Below are 21,675 nucleotides of genomic sequence, written 5' to 3'. Positions count from 1 at the left end.
AGTGGAAAATACAAACCTCTAAATTTGGATGACATCTTATTCCCTTTCAGGCTTTGCAGCCAATGTAGATTTCATGACTTCAAATGTACTGGGATAATTTCAAGGGAGAACATCCAAATTGTAATAAAAGTCATCGTTAGAGTTTGGATGTACTTCGTGTTCAAAGATTTTTTTTTTTTATTAAATTTTGTGATATTGCACAACTTTGACTAAGTCATTTTGTGGGCAAGTCAAATCTATTTCTACTAACACATTAAATTTTAGGAAATAAGTAGATTTTAACCCATCTTTTCAGTTTATTAATAAATTATTTTGAGGAAGTCACAAGAAGAAACTCAGAAACTATCATTTCTTCTAAAAGAATGTATATAAATTGCAAAGTGACTTGCTGTGTAATACATCTACCTTCAAATTATATCAACAAGATTATTTCTTTGTATTCTTTTTCAGGCCAACTTAAGATTAAGTTAAATATCACTTAAAGACATTAGCTATTGAGATTTTAAAAATTGTTTTAAAAGGAAGAAGTAAAGTCTTTTAAAGTGACCATGATGTGTTTAAGTAAATATTTTCCCAGAAGGTTCAGTGTATAATTTAACTTGAGAAGAGATGGGTAAACACGTAGACCTGCTGCAATATTTTAGGAAGTAATTTACCATTTCCTCTGATTTTGGAAAGTCCTTTAAAATAAACAAAATCTGCTGCGATTTCTCACAACCACTTTTTCTAAAGGCTTCACAGCTTTGGTAATCAATAGTGCTGGTAAGTCAGGTAATCAATGTGCTCAGAAATCTTAGGAAAAAATAGACAAGTCACTGCTTCTTTTCTCTTTCTGTCCTTTGCTCCATTGTCCCCAGATGACTTCACAACTGAGTTTACAGATCAAAAGACTTTTTCTGTGAATACTCACAAACTTCTGCTGGAGTATGCAGAGATTTTCAAAAAAGTCAACATTTACTTAGTGTAAAGAGATTTTAAGTTTGAACTAGGAGAGCGATCAGCAGGTTTATCTAACCCTGAAAAAACAGCTCAACTAGCTGTTGCAGGTATTCATCTTTCTCCCCCAAACAGCTCTACTGGCAGCAGTCAAAACCAAAGTGGGAACTTAATAAAAATGAAAATTGTGGTAGCAAAATACACTTACAAGGTTAATTCGACATATTGCAAAAATTTGGGAGGTTATAGTGGTTTCTATATAACCACAGTACTGATTTAGAAAAACCCCAGAGAAACAGCTGCATTTTGATATATAACCTGCCTTGCCTGCATAGGAAACCCCAGATCTTCAGGGTATATAAGTCTTGAGATGCTAGAATTTGAACATAACATCGGGAAAAATTATATGTATCTCTTATTGAGAAATAACGGGATAATAAAACCTGCATGTAAACTTCTTTATTAGGCAAACACATATTTGCTCCCAAGATCATGTTAATTTCTTTTACTAGCGAGTGTCAAAGGATGAGAAAAAGTAAAGTCAGGTCTGATTGAGAAAACTGCACATACCACTGGATTCTCTGATTACCTGTGAATGTCTCCATTTCTGGCATTTGGTAGCAACTGGCTGAGGCAAACCAGGCAAAATATTTTCCAGCTGCTGCAAGATTAACTCCTGCACATCTTCAGTGCTGTGTTCTAAGTATGTAACTCCAAATGAGACAGTGGTGTGAATCACAAGGGAAGGCCCGATTTCCGATGACTCTAGTGTAAGAGGAACATAAAGATACACCTTAAAGTGGGTAACATGTTAGTGTCTCTCAGCATTTCAATCCGGATTTAAGAGTTGATCACAATAATCAGACAATAAATGAAGGGAAAACAGATTCTAATCTTTGAAGCATAAAATTAGGCTACTTCTGAAATTCAAAATCAGGCTTCACTGATGTGGAGGACAGATTCAAGATGCATTTTAGAGAACACACTTTCAGGTCTTGTTAAAGAACCTGAAGGAAGGTAAAATGACCTAATATGTACTGCTTTGGGTATAATTAAATTTATTGGTATGTTTATCTCTCTCAACCACTAAATCGTAAGCTTATCAGGGCAGGAACATTTCTTTTTTTTTTTTTTTATGTTAGGGGTAGGAGTTTATTAATTAATTAATTTATTTTTGTTGTGTTGGGTCTTCATTTCTGTGCGAGGGCTTTCTCTAGTTGTGGCAAGTGGGGGCCACTCTTCATCGCGGTGCGCGGGCCTCTCACTATCGCGGCCTCTCTTTTTGCGGAGCACAGGCTCCAGACGCGCAGGCTCAGTAGTTGAGGCTCACGGGCCTAGTTGCTCCGCGGCATGTGGGATCCTCCCAGACCAGGGCTCGAACCCATGTTCCCTGCATTAGCAGGCAGATTCTCAACCACTGCGCCACCAGGGAAGCCCAGGAACCATTTCTTATACATAGCCTATATTCGCTTTAAATTCTGAGAATGAAGTAGATGTTCATCTTCTTAATTTTATGTTAAATGGACTGCAAAAATATCTTGTTGAAATTATATAAATGCCAGAATAAAATACCTAAAAAAACACCTTTCTCAAAACAAGCTTGACCTCATAATGTTCTTCATCTTTTAAGCAGCATTAAAAATAAAAGTCTGAAACAAAAAGTCTGCTTCATTCATAACATGGAGATACTTTCCTTTTTTGTTTGCCATTGAATTTTTTTGGCTATATTTTCACAATGAAAAATAACAAGTGCTTCACATCTTTCACTGTTTAGTAGAATATAGAAAATTGAATAAAGTTTGATATTGAAAGCAAAGTGACTGAGGCATTAGAGAATACAACCTTGGAAGGAATGTTAACCAAGATTTCCTGTTATTATTTTTTGTTTAAATTATGCAGAAGAGAAAAGTTGAGGGAAAACAAAATAGATATGAAATGCATGAAATTATAATATGAAAGTTGGTGCTCCCCCCTGCTGAAAGAAGAAACTACTAAAATCTATAAGCTACTGACAGGGGTTGGGAAGACTGATACTGAAAATTCTTTAAATTGGGATTATGAAGTTCTTTTCGGGGTTGTTATAAAAGGCAACAATCTCTTTGAGATAGGTTTGTACATCTTTACACAGAAAAAGTAATTTTACACAGAACAAGCCACTTACTTGCTCTGTGTCCACTCAACCTCTTTACTTTGTGTGTATGTATGTAGAATGAGAATAAGTTAGCATCTACCACACTGTTCTGTGGTCTGGATTAAACGACATAATGTGTATGAAGTGCTTAGCACAGTTTCTGGCACAGAGGAGGTGCTTAAAAAAATGTAAGCTATGAGAATAAAAGCAATATATCAGATATACCCAAGGGAAAAGTTCTCCTGGTGTTGTCGAAATGATAGGTGTGAGTTAATTTTTTGTTAAAGTACTTCATTTTCCTGTTGTGCTCTGGCTTATGAATTTTACAGCAAAATACTGTAAAAGAATTTGGGTCTCTCTTCTGAGAGAAAATGCTGCGAGCACTTTAAAGTGGCGTGTTCTCAAACATTTTAATATATATGAAGTGGGAGATCTGACTTCAGAATCTGTGCTGTAAATGCAATGGTAAGAAGATTGTCCAGTTTTCACCTCACAGTAGCTGGAACAACTTGAAAGGGCAAAGAGAGGACCCTCTCTTTGAACCTTCAGTGTTTAACTTGCCAGCGTCTACTTTACTGGTACCACACGGGAATGCAAAATCTCAAATCTTTCACTGAATACCACCACTGTGAGAAACCTACTGCATACTGCCTCAGGGAGTGTTATCTATGTTGTCAGTTAATACATTCAGGGAGGCTTGTTAACAGAAAGGGGTGGCAAAAAGGTCACCCCTCTTCCATGAGGTTCCCGACCCACCCAGAGACAGAGAAAGCTACTGGGTCAGCATTCGGAAGCAGGAGAGTTGGGGTTCTGAGTTGACTTATCTATGGCAGTCTTCAAAGGGAAACAAACTCAGCTGTGTGCCTGAGGTTGCGCTGACCCAGCTATTTGTTCTAGTGGGGAGCTCCTATAATTGCTAAGGGTAGTGATGGTGCGTTGCCAGGTTTCTCCCATTTACATTAGCCATCCACTCCAAGGAGAGCAATAAAAAAGGAAATTTAAGACCAAAAATGAAACAGTTCTTGCATAACAATGAGAGAACAACCTGGCTACTTGTTTTTATTGGAATCAGACAAAAATTTTTGAGAATTTCAAATAAAATTTGAACAGCTGCAACCTAAGACAATGAGTTTTAAGGGAAAGACCCTCAACCCCAAAATTAAAGGGTATTTTCAGAAGCTAAAGTGCACAAATACAAATAGCCAACTGGAGTTTAAACGTGACCAAGGCTTGGAACCAGAGCACTATAAAAAGCCACAAATATGTTAATAGGATTCAGAGCGTAAACTCAGTGTAATCATTATTCCTTGGTTCCTGAGAACGTAATGATGTTATCTTTCTTTTTCTTTTCTTCATTCAGTTTAACAAGCGTAGCACTTTGCTTTTGGCATTTTAAATGTAAAGTTCATAGTAAGTTGACAACTATTTCTGTATGTTGGGAGATCAATGGCTTCAGTCAGAAGATAAGTTATTTGAATCTTTGCATCCTTAATAGCCCAGTGGTCTTGGACAACTTAATCTCTTAGGCTCCACTGTCTTCCATCAATTAGAGGGGTGTAATACTACTTACCTTATAAGGCTGTCACGGGATTAAATGGGTTTGGAGATTAAATGGGTTTGGATACATAAAAGCCTTCTTCAAATATAAAGTGCTATACAAACATAAGGCACCCCTAGATAATATTTTTGTTTTGACCTCTGTGCTGTGGTAAGAACAGCTTTAGAAAGGGATGACAGAGTTGACTTCTCTGAAAGTATTAAGACTGATTCTTATATTAACACCCCAGGAAGAGTGGCAGACTATTCCTGGGTAGAGGCACAGCAGCTGTTTTTATTATGGTAAAATATATATAATATAAAATGTACCTTTTAAACCTATTTTAAGCGTACAGTTCTCTGGCATTAAGTACATTCACATTGTTCTGCAACCATCGCCACCATCCATCACTAGAACTTTTAAAATCTTCCCAAATTGAAACTCTATAGGCATTAGAAAGTAATCCCTCACTCCCCACTTGCCCCAGCTCCTGTCAACCACCATTCTATTTCTGTCCCTATTAATTTGACCACTCTAGGTACCTCATATAAGTGGAATCATACAATATTTGTCCTTTTGTAATAGGCTTATTTCACTTCTCTCCAAGGTTCATCCATGTTGTAACAGGGGTCAGAATTTCCTTCTTTTTTAAGGCCACATAATACTGCATTGTGTGTATATACCACATTTTGTCAATGCGTTCACCTTTCGGATATTGTGAGTAATGCTGCTATGAACATGGGTGTACCATTATCTGTTCAAGTCTCTGCCTTCACTTCTTTTGGGCGTGTACTCAGAAGTGAGACTGCTGGATCATACAGTAATTCTGTGTTTAAATTGTTGATCAATCACCATATCATTTCCCGCAGCAGCTGCATCATTTCTTCATTCCTACCAGCAATGCACAAAGGTGCTCATTTCTCCACACCCTTGCCAACACTTGGTATTTTATTTTTTTAAATAGCTATCCTGATGGGTATGAAATGGGCACTGCATTCTTTTTTTTTAGTCTACAGTTTTGGGTGGGGGTCAAGAAGTCAACTCAATTTGATTGCAGGTAATTCTTTCATATCTCGATGCTTATATTGTTTTCTTTTTGCCTTTGGTGTTCTGCAGTTTTACTTGAATATTTTGAGGTTTTAAGTTTCTTTTTGCTTACTTTCTTTAACTTCATTGTGTTTTCTGAACCTGAAGACTCATTTTTGTCATTAATTTTGGAAATTGTTCAGCCATTAGTTCTCTCCATTCTCCCTGTCTGGTAGATACAGTACTCTACTTAGAAATATGATAGATATTCTCATTCTATCTTCATGTGTCTTGATCTTTTTATAATGTTTTCCCTCTCTATGCCAGATTCCATGTAATTTCTTCTGATTTATCTTTCGGTTCACCATTCTCCCTATATATGTGTTTATTCTGATGTTTAATTTGTCCTTTTAATTTCAAATTTATTTTGTTTTTCATTTTAAAAAATTGTTTTCCAAATCTGCGTGATCAGTTTTGATAGCTTCTTTCTCCCTAGTCACATTGTCAGTACTCTCTTTTATTTCTTTAAACACAATCAATATACTATATTATCTTTAGTTATTTAAAAATCTGCAATCTTTAGGAGTTTGAGTGTTTTTGTAGACCTATAAATACACACCAATATATTAACATTCTTCTATTAATATTAATAGATGTATATTAATAAGTACATTTTTTCATATTAATAGGTGCAATCAATCGTCGTTGCTCATGATGGTGTGTTTCCTTGTGTCTTACGTGATTTTTTTTTTTCTATTGTGAGCCATGTTCCTATGGTGAGCCTAAAGTTCCTAGGAACTTTGTCTCAGAAATTCTTTGAGGCCTGAGTTTAAAGATTATTCCTTTGGAGAGTTACTTTCATTTCTGCCAGATACCTTGGAGGTAATACTGCATATGACCACTTTAACTGGATTTTTAGAACATACTAGAAGAATGCATTCTGGCACCAAATCTGCCTGAAGGTGGGTATGTGGTTTGGCATTTCAGGGGAGACATTTTAATTCATTTTTGTTTTTTTCCACACCACTTAAAGATAGGCAAGCATCCCCACTGTCTCCCTCTGCCAGATAGGATATAGCAGATACAGATAAGTTCTTTAAAGCCAAAGAAGTGTACGTGTCCATGTGAAAAAAGTTTTAAATCTAAAAGAAACAGGCTAATTTTTCTTGGAAAAAAAAGTTACCAAAATTAACACAATATAAAAGAAATCAGTATAAACTAAAATACATAAAAGAAATAGAAAACACAGTCAATAAATATTTAAAACAAAAAAAGACTCCAGGTCTTAAGTGTTTTACTTGTGATTTGTTTAAAATTGTCAAGCTAGTATAATGTTGATTACAGACATACACATCACATTTACACATATAAACACACACCAAACTATAGATCATTCTTCTATTAATGTTAATAGGTATGTTCTTTCATATTAATAGGTACAATGAAAAGAAACATGCTAATCTCAACATGTATTTAAAAGGCATCCATTAACAATTAATATCAATTCATGGAAAAAAGATACAACGTGAAAAAAAGTGACCTTCTCAAAATGAGACAGAATATCTTCCTTAAGCGGTTGGTCTATAGCATACTTTACTATGAAATAATATAGATTTTTCACAGTAAAATCAGCATAAACCAAGGATGCTTAGTAATACCAATGATATTTAACATTGCTCTGGTTAATGTACTAAGATAAAAAATAAAATTTATAATTAATAGAAAGAAGGAAAATCATGATTTAAAATAATAATAAGCCAACATAAAATCCATCAAATTAATTTTAAAAATTTGATATTAAATTGATTTCCCTATATACCAACAATAACTAGTAAGAAAAAAGTAATTCTTAATTAATTCTACAAGTTTTTTGGAATTTAAAAATTGATTCTAGGGCTTCCCTGGTGGCACAGTGGTTGAGAGTCCGCCTGCTGATGCAGGGGACGCGGGTTCGTGCCCCGGTCCGGGAGGATCTAGAGGTCCGCGTACCGAAAAAAAAAAAAAAAAAAAGATTCTAAAGGAAAAATAAGGCAATGAGAATATTAAAAATTAAAAAGAAAAGATCAGTGAATGGAGACTTATTTTGCCATATATTTAAATGCATTATAAAGACACGGCAGTCAAATCAGCCTAGTACTGGCTGATAGTAATAGTCAATGAATCAGAATACATCTCTCTGGGAAAAAGTCCTAAAAATATAGTAAGTATTTAGTATAGGACAACAAACTTAACAAAGCAATGGAGGAAGAATGCATTTTTACACTGTCTTAGAAAACTGGATATGTGGACAGTTTTAAATTAGAATATTCCCTTCCCACTTCTGACCCAAATTTGTCACCATTTCTGACTACCTTCTTCCAAAATTATATGAGGAATCTACACTCTACACTCATATAGCAAGCTCAAACTTACTGAGACATCCTTATTTACATGCAAATACTTCAGAGACATTTTCCATCTGTTAAACTTTGGTTTTAGCCATATCTGTCAAGGGGCAGAAGTTGGGTTCCCCTAAAACCAGCTCTAGATTCCATTTCTGACAGGGAAGTAGAGGATTAAAGAAACTTAAGGAGTGGCAGACACTATAGCTGCAGACCAAGAGGATCAAAAAATGCGTAAAAATGTTTCTTTAATTACTGATTCAGTCAAATGAGCGTGTGGGTGTTTAGTGCAGTTTGGTACCAAGAGAAACTCGGTTAGGGCCTTTCAGAAGCTTACATCTTAGTGGGGGAAATGGCGCCCAGGCAAAACAGTTAGAGAGCCGTTATCTCTAACTGGTATGGTCTTGACAGTGTGTGCAAATTAAGTTCAGGACACAGATTCCTGGGAAGAGAGAAAAGGGACCAGGCGTTGAGAGCCACACAGTTTGAAGGGGTGGGTGGTCAGCTCTCCTTCCTCCTGGCAGTGGTATTGGTGGTAAGTTTCCCTCTCCCTCCCAATGTGCAACTGGCTTAACTAGACTTGCCCTCTAGCCAGGAGAGCTCTTATTGTAATTTAACTCCTTCATATGGCTCCAGAGCCCAGCAGCAAATGTAATGGAGAGTAAGTCAGTCGCATCAGTAAGTCCAGCAAAAAAAAGTAACTCACTCTTGATGATGAAAGCATAGCAGAGGGAAAGGGAAGGAAAAAGAGTGGGGAGGGGAAAAGGAGATAGAGATGGAGAGATACGTGCTCCTGTTGTCTCTCTTTCCCCTTCCAACCCAAACAAGCATCTAACAGTCTGCCATTTGGCATTCCACCTCCTTGGCAGCGTGTCTGCTGTTCTGTGTGTCTGCTGCTGCTGGCCCTGAATCAGGAACTAGGCCTCACTATTCAGAGGGACCACCTGCAGGTTTTATTTGCTTTTTAATAACCATCTCAAACCTATTTCTTGTATATAAGTTACAGAAGCCAAAATTCACTTACAAGAGCCCTACTCATGTCCTGAGCAACCTCATTACCTCCAACTTTAGCTGCAGGAGGGACTTCTCCATCACTGAGTTGGAAATACTAGCTTAAAAAAAAACTAATATACTTATTAGTTTCTTCTCTTCTTTTAGTCCTTGACATGTTCATTCTAGGCCTGTGGCTATCTAGGGATGTATGCATTTGCCATTTTAAATAGAGGCTAAGAAGGAAAGTTTTAAAACTGATACACATGTATGTTTGTAATCCTTGTTATCCCAGGCTACATATGTTTGGATTTCTTATGTTTAAAAAGACACACAGACATCCTCTAAACAATTCTGTGTAAGGTAACCATTCTGATAGGCATTTAGTTAAATATAAACAAGTGTGTAAAACCCCACACGATGAATTGAAAATAAAATGAGAATTCCCCAAAAGTTCATACTTCCAGTTTCAGAAGATGTTTCCCTATAGCTCCAGTATAAACAAATGTATACAAATTCAGGAAATAATCTTCCAGCAAACAATGGAAAACTGTTCACAGAAGAGTATGTTTGCCTTCTCCAGCCAGCTGAGAAAGTAAATAACATTCACCAGTAATCCAAACTACTTGAATAATAAACATGTTGCCTATTTCCTCAATACCTAAGAGGACTGAATGCCTGAGGCTTTGGGTTGGGGTCAGGAGGGTGAGAACAGGGGCTGGGATGAGCTACTGGGGATAATTCTACTGATTAGAGGGGCATGGCTCTTCTGTGGCAACAGTAGCTAAATTTTTGTTTTAGAAGATCAACCCTCCCCCACTTTCAGCCCAGATAAAGGTGATGGAAGTTAAACTGATTAATTAATCCATTCCTAAGTGATTAATTCAGCAATGGGTACATAACTCAAGGCAGGCCAGTCAAGTCAGTGAGATTCAATTCCTGGACTAGTGTTGAGCATTTGGGGAAACAGGTTCTTTTTTTGTAAGACTTGGCACTGAAATGCTTGGTACTATGAATGAACCCAATCCAGCAGAAGGTAGAGTCAAGAAATAGAAACTAAGTCTTCATGATGTTGACTGAATTAATCCAGACATGTCTGGAGCTTTACTCCTGGATTTTTCAGTAACAATACCAATAAATTCCACCCCCTCCTATTTTGGGGGGGAGGGGATAAGCGAACCAACTTGGGTTTTATGTCATTTGTAACCTAAACTAAGTTAAATGTGTGAAGATCTAGTACTAAGTCTAGCACATGTATGCTTGTTCCTACAAATGCGTTTCCTTTCTTTCTTCTTTTCTCCTCCTGTCTGCCCTTAATCTTACTTTATATCTCCAATATATAAAGAAGATTAGATTTTAGCAGTTTCTTTAGAAAACTTGACCAATAATTGTGAAAAAAAAAACCCAAAGCAAAAAAACAACCTTCTTCTGGGCCTCAGTTTCTTCATATGTGAAGTAAGGGGTTATAAAAGTTTATTATCTTCAGATCCCTTTCAGCTTTAATTTTCTGTGACTATAAAATGAAGGTCCAGGTAGTGGTGACAATTTGAGAAGTAAAGCTCATCCTTTCTCTAACCACTCCGTGCTGTCACTAGGGCAGAAATTCCTGGTCCTCAAAGAAGAGACTAAAACTAAGAATCCATAGGACCAATGTGATGAAAATACTTCTCTTCATCTGAGCTTTCTAAGCCTTGAGTTTGCCCTAGATTTCAGGGCTTTAATTTCCATCCCATTTTTGAGTTGAAATCCAGTGAGCTATTTTGTAGTATGGTAAGAAAACACACTACATTGTTTAAGAATTCCTTGGTCTGGATTCAGCTCTGCTACTACCTAGAACAGTTCTTGACATACCACAGATACTCAATTCACACACCGAAACAGATAAAAATTCACAAATGTTACAGCTCTGTGGAAAATCATGTGTAACTAACAATAGTTAAATTAACATACTCAGGATTGAGAATATTTTTCTTTTTAAAGATATATTAAGTTGGAATCAAGTTTATTCTGAAAATAACATTACTTTTGCTTACGTGTATTTTGATATATGTGATCTTGAGTGTGAGAACGCTAGGCCTCTTGAGATTCCTAATAACTTGAGCTATCCTCATGAAGTGTGCCATGAGTATGAATAGCATTTGTCATGTGAGTGATGGTAGAAGAACTGGATTTCCAAGGTTCTTTCATTCCCAGGATTCTCAATGTTGGGCTGGTGGTAGAGGAAGGCACTGAGGATTTGGCTCACCCAAATCTGGGAAGGGGGTGAGCGGAGCATGTAAAATTTCAAATAACACATTTGGTGTTATTATCTCATCTTTAGAAATGAATTTTAAAAGCCACTGTTAATTTAAATATACAAATGACAGAAAGTATAGGTTAAAGAAGAATATGAGAAAGAATCTTGTTTCCAGGTATCAATCAACCTCATTGTGTTCTAGGGTAGGTGCTGGGGCAAGAGATAAGTCTCCATGGGGAGCTTTTATTAGTCTCTCCAGCACAGAGATTTTTACTTTGATCAAAAAAGTATGATTCAGAGATAAACAAAGCTCAGGCTGAAGTCATCGTTTTATTTCATTTCTCTAAGCTTTACTTTCTTCACTTATAAAAACAGGGATAATAATATTTACCTCAGAGAGTTGTTGTAAAGATAAAATGTAAAAAACAAACAAACAAACATAAAAGCACTTAGCACAGTGCCTGTCTTAATAAAGATTATGGGTATGGAGTTTAAAAAGGTTGAACAACATTGTTCTGGTTTTTCTTTTCATTCTTTGTTATTTTTCAAACTCCTGACATAAGCTGTTCTAAATTCAGGCTATAGAAAAGTTCTCTTTGCTTCCTATGTACAAATATATTGTAATAGAGGAGAAATACATTTTCTTATTTGTAATTTGAGACATAGCACACATACAAGCAAATATGTATACACTGATATAGCAAGAGGGAAGAGGAGGGTGACTCAAGGCTGTGGGGCAGACTCATGTTTTCCCCCCAAACCCAGATATACATTTGGGAAATCAGAGCTCAAGACTCACAAGTATTTCTACATTATGGAGGGTCTTAGATAACATTTTCCCCCATGAGACTTCTTGATTATTCCAATCACATTTAGCTACTAAATTGGAAATTCCAGTTTTGTTTTTTTTTTGTTCAAATAATTCTGACCTTTTCAGAGAAAGCAATTTCTTAAAGACTTCCATTATGGAAAACCAAGGAGGCAAGATTTCCAGATTCCATGGCAAAGAAAAATCCTTGCAGATCAACAGAATCGCTGTGGCAGAGTGTCTCAGGAGGTTCTGTGTCAGGGAAGATTTCCACTTGGTCAAGAATTCATGTTTGAATCCATCCCTCTCCATCATTCCTTAGGCTCTTGCCTTTATTTGGAGGAAGCAGATCTGGTTTTGTGAGACAGATCTCTCCAGAGGAGTACCTTTAGGCAAGCTATACAAGCATCGCTCAGAGATATTGTGGGTTTGGTTCCAGACCACCACAAAAAAGTGAAGATCATAGTAAAGTGAGTCACATAAATTTTTGGTTTTCCCAGCGCATATAAAAGTTATGTTTACTCTATACCATGGTATTAAGTGCACAATAGCGTTATGTCTAAAAATATGTACATATCTCAATTTAAAAAAATACCACATCACTAAAAAAATGTTAACCATCATCTAAGTCTTTAGCAAGTTGTAATCTTTTCGCTGGTGGAGGGCTTGGCCTCAATGCCGAAGGCTGCTGGCTGATCAGGGTGATGGCTGAAGGCTGGGGTGGCTGTGGCAGTTTCTTAAAATAAGACAACAGTGAAGTTTGCCACATCAATTGACTCTTCTTTTCATGAACGATTTTCTCTGCAGCATGCACTGCTGTTTGAGAGCATTTTACCCACAGTAGAACGTCTTTCCAAATTGAAGTTAATCTCAAACCCTGCTGCTGCTTTATCAACTATGTTTATGTACTATTCTAAATCCTTTGTTGTCATTTCAACAGTCTTCACAGCATCTTCACCAGGAGTAGATTCCATCTCAAGGAACTACTTTCTTTGCTCATCCATGAGAAGCAACTCCTCTAAGTTTTATCATTAGATTGCAGCAATTTAGTCAAATCTACGGCCACCACTTCTAATTCCAGTTCTTTTGCTATTTCTACCACATTTGCAGTTATTTCCTCCACTGAAGTATTGAAACCCTCAAAAACATCCATTATGGTTGGAATCAACTTCTCCCAAATTCCTGTTGATGTTGATATTTTGACCTCTTTCCGTGACTTACGAATGTTCTTAATGGCATCTAGAATGGCAAATCCTTTCCAGAAGGTTTTCAATTTACTTTGCATAGATCCATTGGAGGAATCACTATCTATGGCAGCTGTAGTCTTACAAAATGTATTTCTTAAATAATAAAAGTCAAAATTACTTCTTGATCCATGGGATGCAGAATGGATGTTGTGTTAGCAGTCATGAAAACAACATTAATCTCATTGTACAGCTCCATCAGAGCTCTTGGGTGACCATATTCATTGTCAATGAGCAGTAATATTTTGAAAGGAATTTTTTTTTTCTGAGCTGTAGGTCTCAATAGTGAGCTTAAAATATTCAGTAAACCATGTTGTCAACAGATGTGCTGTCATCCAGGCTTCATTGTTCCATTTATAGAGCACAGGAAGAATAGATTTAGCATAATTCTCAGGGCCCTCGGATTTTCAGAATGGTAAATGAGCATTGGCTTCACCTTCAAGTCACCATCTGGATTAGCCCCTAACAAGAGTCTGCCTGTCCTTTGAAATTTTGAAGCCAGGTATTGACTTCTCCTCTCTTGCTATGAAAGTCCTAGCTGGCATCTTCTTCCAATACAAAGCAGTTTCACCTACATTGAAAATCTGTTGGTTAGTGTAGCCACCTTCATTCATTGTCTCAGCTAGATCTTCTGGATAACTTGCTACAGCTTCTGCATCAGCACCTGCTGCTTCACCTTGCACATTTATGTTATGGAGATGGCTTCCTTCCTTAAACTTCGTGAATCAACAACTTCTGCTAGCTTCAAACTTTTCTTCTGCATCTTCCTCACTTCTCAGCCTCCACAGAATTGAAAAGAGTTAGGGCCTTGCTCTCGATTAGGCTTTGGCATACGAGAATGTTGTGGCTGGTTTGTACTTCTATCCAGACCACTAAAACTTTTGCCATATCAGAAGCAAGGCTATTTCACTTTCTTATCATTTGTATTCACTGAAGTAGCACTTTTCATTTCCTTCCAGAACTTTTCCTTTGCATTCACAACTTGGCTGACTGTTTGGTGCAAGAGGCCTACTTTTTGTGGCCTCTCCTGGCTTTTGACATGCCTTCCTCACTAAGCTTAATCAGTTTCAGATTTTGATTTAAAGTGAGAGATGTGTGGCTCTTCCTTTCAGTTGAACACTTAGAGGTCACTGTAGGTTTATTAATTGGCCTAATTTCAATATTGTTGTATTTCAGGGAATAGGGAGGCCTGGTGAGAGGGAGAGGGATGGGGGAATGGCCGTTGGGTGGAGCAGTCAGAACACACACAACATTTATGGATTAAGTTCACCGTCATATGGGCACAGTTTGTGGCACACCAAAGCAATTACAGTAGTACCATCAAAGATCACTGATCACAGATCACCATAACAAATATAATAATTATGAAAAAGTTTGAAAAATTATGAGAAGTACCAAAATGTGTCACAAAGACACAGAGTGAGCAAATGCTATTGGAAAAGATGGCACCGATAGACTTGCTTGACACAGGGCTGTCACAAACCTTCAATTTGTAAAAAGTAAAATATCTGCTAAGCACAATAAAGTGAAGTGCAATAAAATAAGGTATGTGCCCACATAAATAAGGAGGACAGACCCAGGAGACTGACTTCAAACTAGAGAACTGTCTCTACCTTCTTCAGTGCAGCAGGTACGGCCTCAGAGCTTATTACTGTCCCTTTAAAACAAGGTATATTTTTATATCCCTGTAAGTGTAACTCAAGGATTACTAAAGACCTGACTGGGAATACTGACCAAATGAAAAGACAGTGTCCTACAGAGATATTGATACTTCAATTCCACAAACATTTGCAGAACTAAAATAACAAGGACACAAGAGAATATCAGATTAAACACTGTTGAAATTTTGCTGATAAGGAATTCTAACTTTTTATCATTATGCTGGAATATGTTTAAATATTCCCTGGCAAAGGTAAGCAGTAGAAGAGCTGTCTTATTCACCTGAACACCTAGAACAATGTCTGGCCCATAGCTGAAATGCAATAAATATTCGAGTGTATGACTGATGAATAACTTGTGGAGACAGACAATTTGGGGAGCAAAGAGAACATATAGATATTTCTTTTCTTATAAGGATCATTTCCTTACAGTCAAGTTTTGGACTATAATATTTTACTTTTGAGAGGAAATGTACCATAGAATTCTTTTAAAATGACCAAAACTTATAGATTATATAGAAAAACCATGGTCATAAAATGAAATTATTACAAAATGAGCATTTTCCTCTATTACACATTAAAAGTCTTTGTAGAAAAGTGTCTGGGGGAGACATGAGAATAAGACCCTAAAGATTACTAACCAGTGAGAATATTAACATAAATGAGGTAAATTAAAATTTAAGAAAAGCTTTTCTAATTTGGTAAAATATATCAACTATAGTATACCAATATGTGTGGTTTATAGTACCTTCATATAGCCAATTTTGTTTAATATTAGGAAATATATTTGAACTATTTTTTACACTCTCTGGCAGAGATAGTTCACTCTCACTAAATAGTCCATGTGCTCCCTGACAATTCCTAGTCTATGTGGCAGTTAAGCTGGAGCCATATAACTAGTCTTGGTCAGTGGACATGAGGGGAAGTGAAGTGTGTTCCATTTAGTCCAAGGCTATTAAGAGCTATTATGTGCCTTCCATTTCTTTCTTACCTTCATGCTGACTTTAGGGGCTCATGCTTCAGTTAGCAAATCTACAAGATGAAGTAGAGATGCCCAACCTGCATGCGACTTTGCGTAAAAGCCACAATGTGTCAACCACAAATGCCTTTGTAGTACCAAGATTCTGAGGTATGCCTATGAATTACACATCCCTTATTTCAGGTGTAGAACTTTAAAAATGATATATCTTGGAGATCAATGGACTTAAAGCATTTCATATTTTAGATCTGAGCCCAAATTGTTATCTTTTGTTTTCCTCTGTCATGTTTTGATTAGATCTCATTAACTCATTATTCATTTAACACACATTTAATTGAGAAATTACTATATGTGAAGCACTGTGCCATGTGCTGGAGATACAAAGAGGAGCAAAGCAAATTCAGTCTCTCCACTCATGGACCTTACAATATGAAGGTGAAAGAGACATTAAACAAATGATTACACAAATCAGTGTGTAGTTACTGAAAATTAAAATATAAGGTGTTAAAGAAGAGTATAATAGGAAAACCTAATTAAATTAGGAATTCAGGAATGGCCTCTGTGGAAGTAACATTTAAACTGAGACAGTCTAGGCAGAGAGAACAAAATGGACCATGGTCTTGAGTGGGAAAAACCATGGCAGGAATGAGAGGTGTGACTGGAGATCCAAGTAAGGAAGGGAGGAAGGAGCTAGTGAAATAGGCATGTGCTAGACCAGGGGCTGGCAAACTAATCTGGCCTCCACGTGTGTTGGTAAATACAGCTTTTCTGGAAGATGGTCACACCCATTCCTTTATATAATGTTTATATCTTGTGTGACACCAGCAGAGCTAAGAAGCTGCAACAAGAGACCGTATGGCTCACAGAGTCTAAAGTATTGACTAGCTAGCCTTTATAGAAAAAGTTTGTGGCCCCTGTATGAGATCACTCAGGATCTTGTAGGTCATGATAAGGATCTGAGATTTAATCCTATACGCAAAGGGAAAGCAATAAAGGGCTTTAAGTGGGAAAGCGAATGGCATAAACAGATGTGTTTGAAGAAGATCATTCTGGCGATGTGACAAATGAACTGGAAAGGGGCAAGTATGGAGAGACTAGTTAAAATAAGATGGTGCTTGGGTTGTGACAGCAGTGATGAAGAGAAGTGAGTTCAATGAAAGAGAAAAAAAAAGCAAGGATGATTCCTGATTTGGGGCTCAAGGAGCTAGGAGACTGGTAGCTCCATTTTTAGAAACAGAGAACAAGTTCTGAATTTCCAAGGCAGGCAATCAAGAGCCAGCGCTTCACATGTTAAGTTTGATTATATATATATATTTTTAAAAAAGGAATAAAATAACTCTGGCAATCATATTCTGAATTCTACTTGCTTCCCAGGGCTGGAATAATCTTTCCTCCAAGTTCCTTGCAGTAATTCCTTTAAAAATTCCATAGATTCTACCCATTTAGCGAATGGGGCCACATTTAGTGGGACTGCTTATATTTCAGGATCTGTTTGGGAGAAGTTTTTTCTTTGGCTAAGACCTCCCAAGTTTTAGGAAAACATCTATTTATCATGAGACACAAGGAAATTTTCAGCCTGTTGCAGCTTTTATTGGCACTGCCCAAAGGAAAGATGGAAGAGTTTCAATGGTCCTTTAACTGGGCCTTTAACTGGGCCTACCCAGGTCCCCAGAGCAGGGGATTTGTCCTGACTCGCACTTGGTGTTCCAGACCTCGCTGGAGTTCTTCCACAGTGTGTAAGAAAGCCCTGGTTTTCTATGATGACAGTCAACTAAACTGTGCCACTTTCCCAACACTCACCAGCAATAAGCAGTCATCCCTTATTATACATCGTTATTCTGGCCGACTCAGCATCTTGCCCTATATGAAATTTTGTGTGTTGAGTGGTATTATGATTGGACTCTTTTCCTGAAATTAGGCAAGCATACTGGTCTGCTCTAAGGATATCACTTTATCACTGTAGTTGTATAACTGGGTTCAGCTTTAGACTTTTAACTGCTCAGAAGGATACCATGACCAGAAGAAATATATCTCTGGGTTGGAGGATTTGGCCTAATATCAATACTTTGCTCTAGTTCATTTGGTGCATTAAAGAGAAAGTTTTGCCTTGACCTTATAAAATGTTGAATTTGAAAGACTGAGACTAATCAGATGAAGTTTTTATTTATGATGTGTCAAAATATTTCTGGTGCTTTTGATAGAGGAAATTTACTGGTTTACTGTAGACATTCTTATCTCCTTTACTAATAAGACCAGTGAAATTATCCTTCCTGTTATATTTTGACAGGAAAAAAAAATTGAATCTGGGTATTTTGGCCAAAGTTCTTAAATCAAAGGGACTATAATCCTTTTAACAATATCCTTTATGATATTGTGAGCTACTCCTAAGAAACCAATATTATGAATATAGATAGTGGAAAAGGGAACAAACAGGCATTTTATGTTTAATAAAAAAGAGTGGATTAGGTTCAAATGAGCCCAAGGTTCTAAAATGCCTTTCCTGACTCTTTTAAATAAGGATATAGAATATCAACAACAAAGAATTCACTAGGTATATGTATAATAGAAATCTATTTCAGTGAGGAAAACTATATTTTAAATTCAAGGATGCTTCATTCTTACAAACATGAATTTGGAATATTTTATACTGAAGAATTCCCCTAGTCCCACAGAGCAGTTATAAATATTAATGGAATTTCAATAGATTCTTTTCAGATTCCGATGTTTAATATTCATTCATATTATGCAGGGAATTCAAGGTCCTGTGCAGTACATGTAGATGCTTCTCATTATCTAAATGAGCACATATATGAAGTCTGTAGGGGCAATGATTATTAAAAATAGCAGGGTCCACATATGATCTTAAAGGGCATATCAAAGCCTTCTCAGCTCACTTAATAACAAGAAAGTCATTGGTAATAAAACCAAACGACTCTTTAGGCTAAATTGATTCAGTAATGTCACATCTGGGCAAAATGATGGATTGGTGATTCTGGACAGAGTTAAAAATGCTAACTGATATAAAGTATTTATGAAGCCCAATGAAGCGATTTCCTGTGGTGAGATTCTGCAGTCACACTTTGAAACCTGCTCTTGAATTAGTCTCAGCTTTGATTTGCTGACAACTTACTTCATAGTATCTAACTCCTCTCGGATATGCTGGAGTGCAAATTTTGGGGGAATTATTCAAAAAGGGATTTGAGATTCCATAAAAAGAAAGAAGAACCACATTTAATTTAATGTTCTCTGAGTTTAACACCTTATTCGGGAAATGAGATATTGTTTAACTACCCTAACGTGTAAGTGTTTTTATTTTTAACAGAAGATAATATAATTTAACTAAACTTGCACTATTGGCATTATCCTTCCCTTTTTTCTTTCTCAAAATGAAAAAAAAGTTTATATAGCTGATAGACTGAAACCATAAAATAATTTATGTGACAACAACTGTAAAGACAGAATTTACTACGTGCCTCCGGTGTGCTAGGCATGGGGCTAGGACTTTTGGATACACTATTCAACCCTTATTACATTTCTGGGAGACACTATTAACCTTACAGTACAAATAAGTGAAGCTCAGAGAGACTGAGAAACTTAACTCATGGTTACAGAGCTATTAGGTTGAATCACATGAAAATGCTGGTATCTGAACATTTTAAATTACAAAGACAGCAATATAATATAGTTCAACCTTATTCTAAGTATAGAGTTATAATTTGAAACTAGGTTTGTGTGATTGCAAAGTCCATGGAACCATGGAACAGAACCATACTTGATAACACTGGTTATTTTTGACCATCCATGATAATAAAAACCAAATCATGAATTATACAATAAGGAATTCACCACTTACCAAGCTTGGGTTAATATGAACTCATCATTTGTGGCAGGGTTCCTATGCAAGATATCATTTTAATTCCATTGAGATACAAAAAAGAGATAACTGCTAAACCATGGAAGAGGAATGGCACATTTGCAGAGCTTCTCACATATTTTCTAAGTTAAATATCTCAGCTGGAGCACAGTTGTTCTTCAACCAAGTATTTAAAAAAAATCTTTCACAAAAAGAATGGTGGGATCCTTTGAAGTGTAACCTTAGAAATCAAGGTCTGTGTTACAGGGCGTCATTCAAATCAGATGCATATTCCCTAGAGACCTCGGTAAACTTGTTACCAAGAATACTTGGATCTCCTTGGGAAGACAGCTTGATAAAACTTCCAGGTCTTACTGGCAACACCTCTGATACTATGTAGTCAAGTATTCCCCATGTAATAGGCATGGGACAGGGTCTCCAAAAGAGGCTTCTGATCATTCTAATCGCCAATAGCTCACATGTGTTTTTTCAACAGCTTGCAGATTTGGCAACTAGAGAGCTCATTCATTTTATATGATTTAGAGGGCAGTAGTAACAGATACCTAGGTTGTCTTAGGGGTGAACAATTTGCTGACTACCATTACTGTTCCTTGCCTGCTAAGTGGGTGACCAGTGCTGAAGTATTAATTCTCAATGTTATTTCGGAACAAGGGAAGGGCATCTCAGAGCTGCATAAAGGCTGACTGGCTCAGCAAATATTTCCTGAGCACCGAATACACACTCCTGTTATGCCACGATGTTAGAGTCTATCTCTTATATTTTCAATCTTAATGGAGATAAGAGGGATCAATTAATGGATCACATGTGTGATAGCGGCATGTATTCCTGCTAAAGGAGAGAGCTCTAATCTGGAGAAAGCAGCAGCTCTGCAAACAGGGCGTATCAACTCTTTAGCCCATGAGACATTCCGATTGATGTGAGGAAGAATTCTTGACAGTGAGAAAAATGGTGAAATCTTTTCTGAGGGAGCTCTAGGCAAAGGAAAGTTTCCATCTCTTTGGTATAGTGTTGTGGTCCCAGATAAAAATGGACCAGAATGAAGACTTGCCAAGCTCTCATCCAGTTCAACAAGTCTTTACTGTCTCCCAGGACCTGAGGCTCACAAGCTGTCTGAGAGTTACACAGTTTTACAAGACTATTCTCAATCTGCAGAGGTTCTGAGATGCCTCCAGAATGATGAAAACCAGGCCCTTGTCTGGGAAGCAGAGCAGAGCACATCATTTTGAGCCCTGGCTTAAAACCCAGGGTGTTGACAGCTTCACTTCAGGCTGCAGTAAGGACTTAACTTCAAGATACTTCAAAACGTTCAGTCCCATAGAGAGAGCATTTTCCCAATTTCCAGCTCCCTCAACAGATTGACCTGGTTGCAGGTATTATGGAAACAGTAAGTTGAGCTTGCTTTACTTGAGGTCCAGCCTGGTGAGGAGTTCTGTCTGCATTCAAAATAAGGTTCTCAAACAGATGTGGGGTTTCTCCATAGAGACAGCAGACTCCAAATCTCTGCACAGGAGCTAATGTGAAGAAACCATAAAGTTCCTAATAATTTCACCCTAGATACTCCAAAAAGTGTCTGGACTACGTTGATTTACAAAATAGCTCTCCAATAAAAAGCACCCATCGATTTAAAACAATTGCTCAATCCAGAACTATACTGAGGTGGTAGGGACTTGTGGGAGGAGGGTCACAAAGTAAATTATATAGCAAACGAGTTACAAGTCTACATAGCAATCCCTCGGGTCAAGCCAGAGTCTCTACTACTCTATGTAGTATTCTCTTTCCTCTTTCCCTTCTCTGCTCCTCGCCCTCCCCTTAGTCTCAGAGTGTCTGAAATTTTTTCCTCAGTTAAGCAAGACAATTTAGCTCTCATTCTCACTC

The 21,675-nt window shown here is 37.1% G+C and overlaps 1 protein-coding gene and 1 long non-coding RNA gene across 7 annotated transcripts in view; one reads left to right on the top strand and one right to left on the bottom strand.

Moving 5' to 3' along the window:
* The window catches only part of RNLS (renalase, FAD dependent amine oxidase), a 266,454-nt gene that overhangs the window by 24,162 nt on the left and 220,617 nt on the right, over positions 1-21,675 (bottom strand). The window contains exon 6 of the mRNA XM_024744819.1: positions 1,526-1,701. Within this exon, the coding sequence (XP_024600587.1) occupies positions 1,526-1,701 (176 nt within the window). The remainder of the gene's footprint in view (positions 1-1,525; positions 1,702-21,675) is intronic.
* The window catches only part of LOC112399585 (uncharacterized), a 443,663-nt gene that overhangs the window by 201,822 nt on the left and 220,166 nt on the right, over positions 1-21,675 (top strand). The gene's annotated exons all lie outside the window — the stretch shown is intronic.

This window comes from Neophocaena asiaeorientalis, unplaced genomic scaffold (genome assembly GCF_003031525.2).
Source record: "Neophocaena asiaeorientalis asiaeorientalis breed wild unplaced genomic scaffold, Neophocaena_asiaeorientalis_V1.1 scaffold131, whole genome shotgun sequence".
Taxonomy (NCBI): domain Eukaryota; kingdom Metazoa; phylum Chordata; class Mammalia; order Artiodactyla; family Phocoenidae; genus Neophocaena; species Neophocaena asiaeorientalis.
Note: the sequence above shows the minus strand (reverse complement) of the source record. Positions and strands in the feature narration are given on the sequence as shown.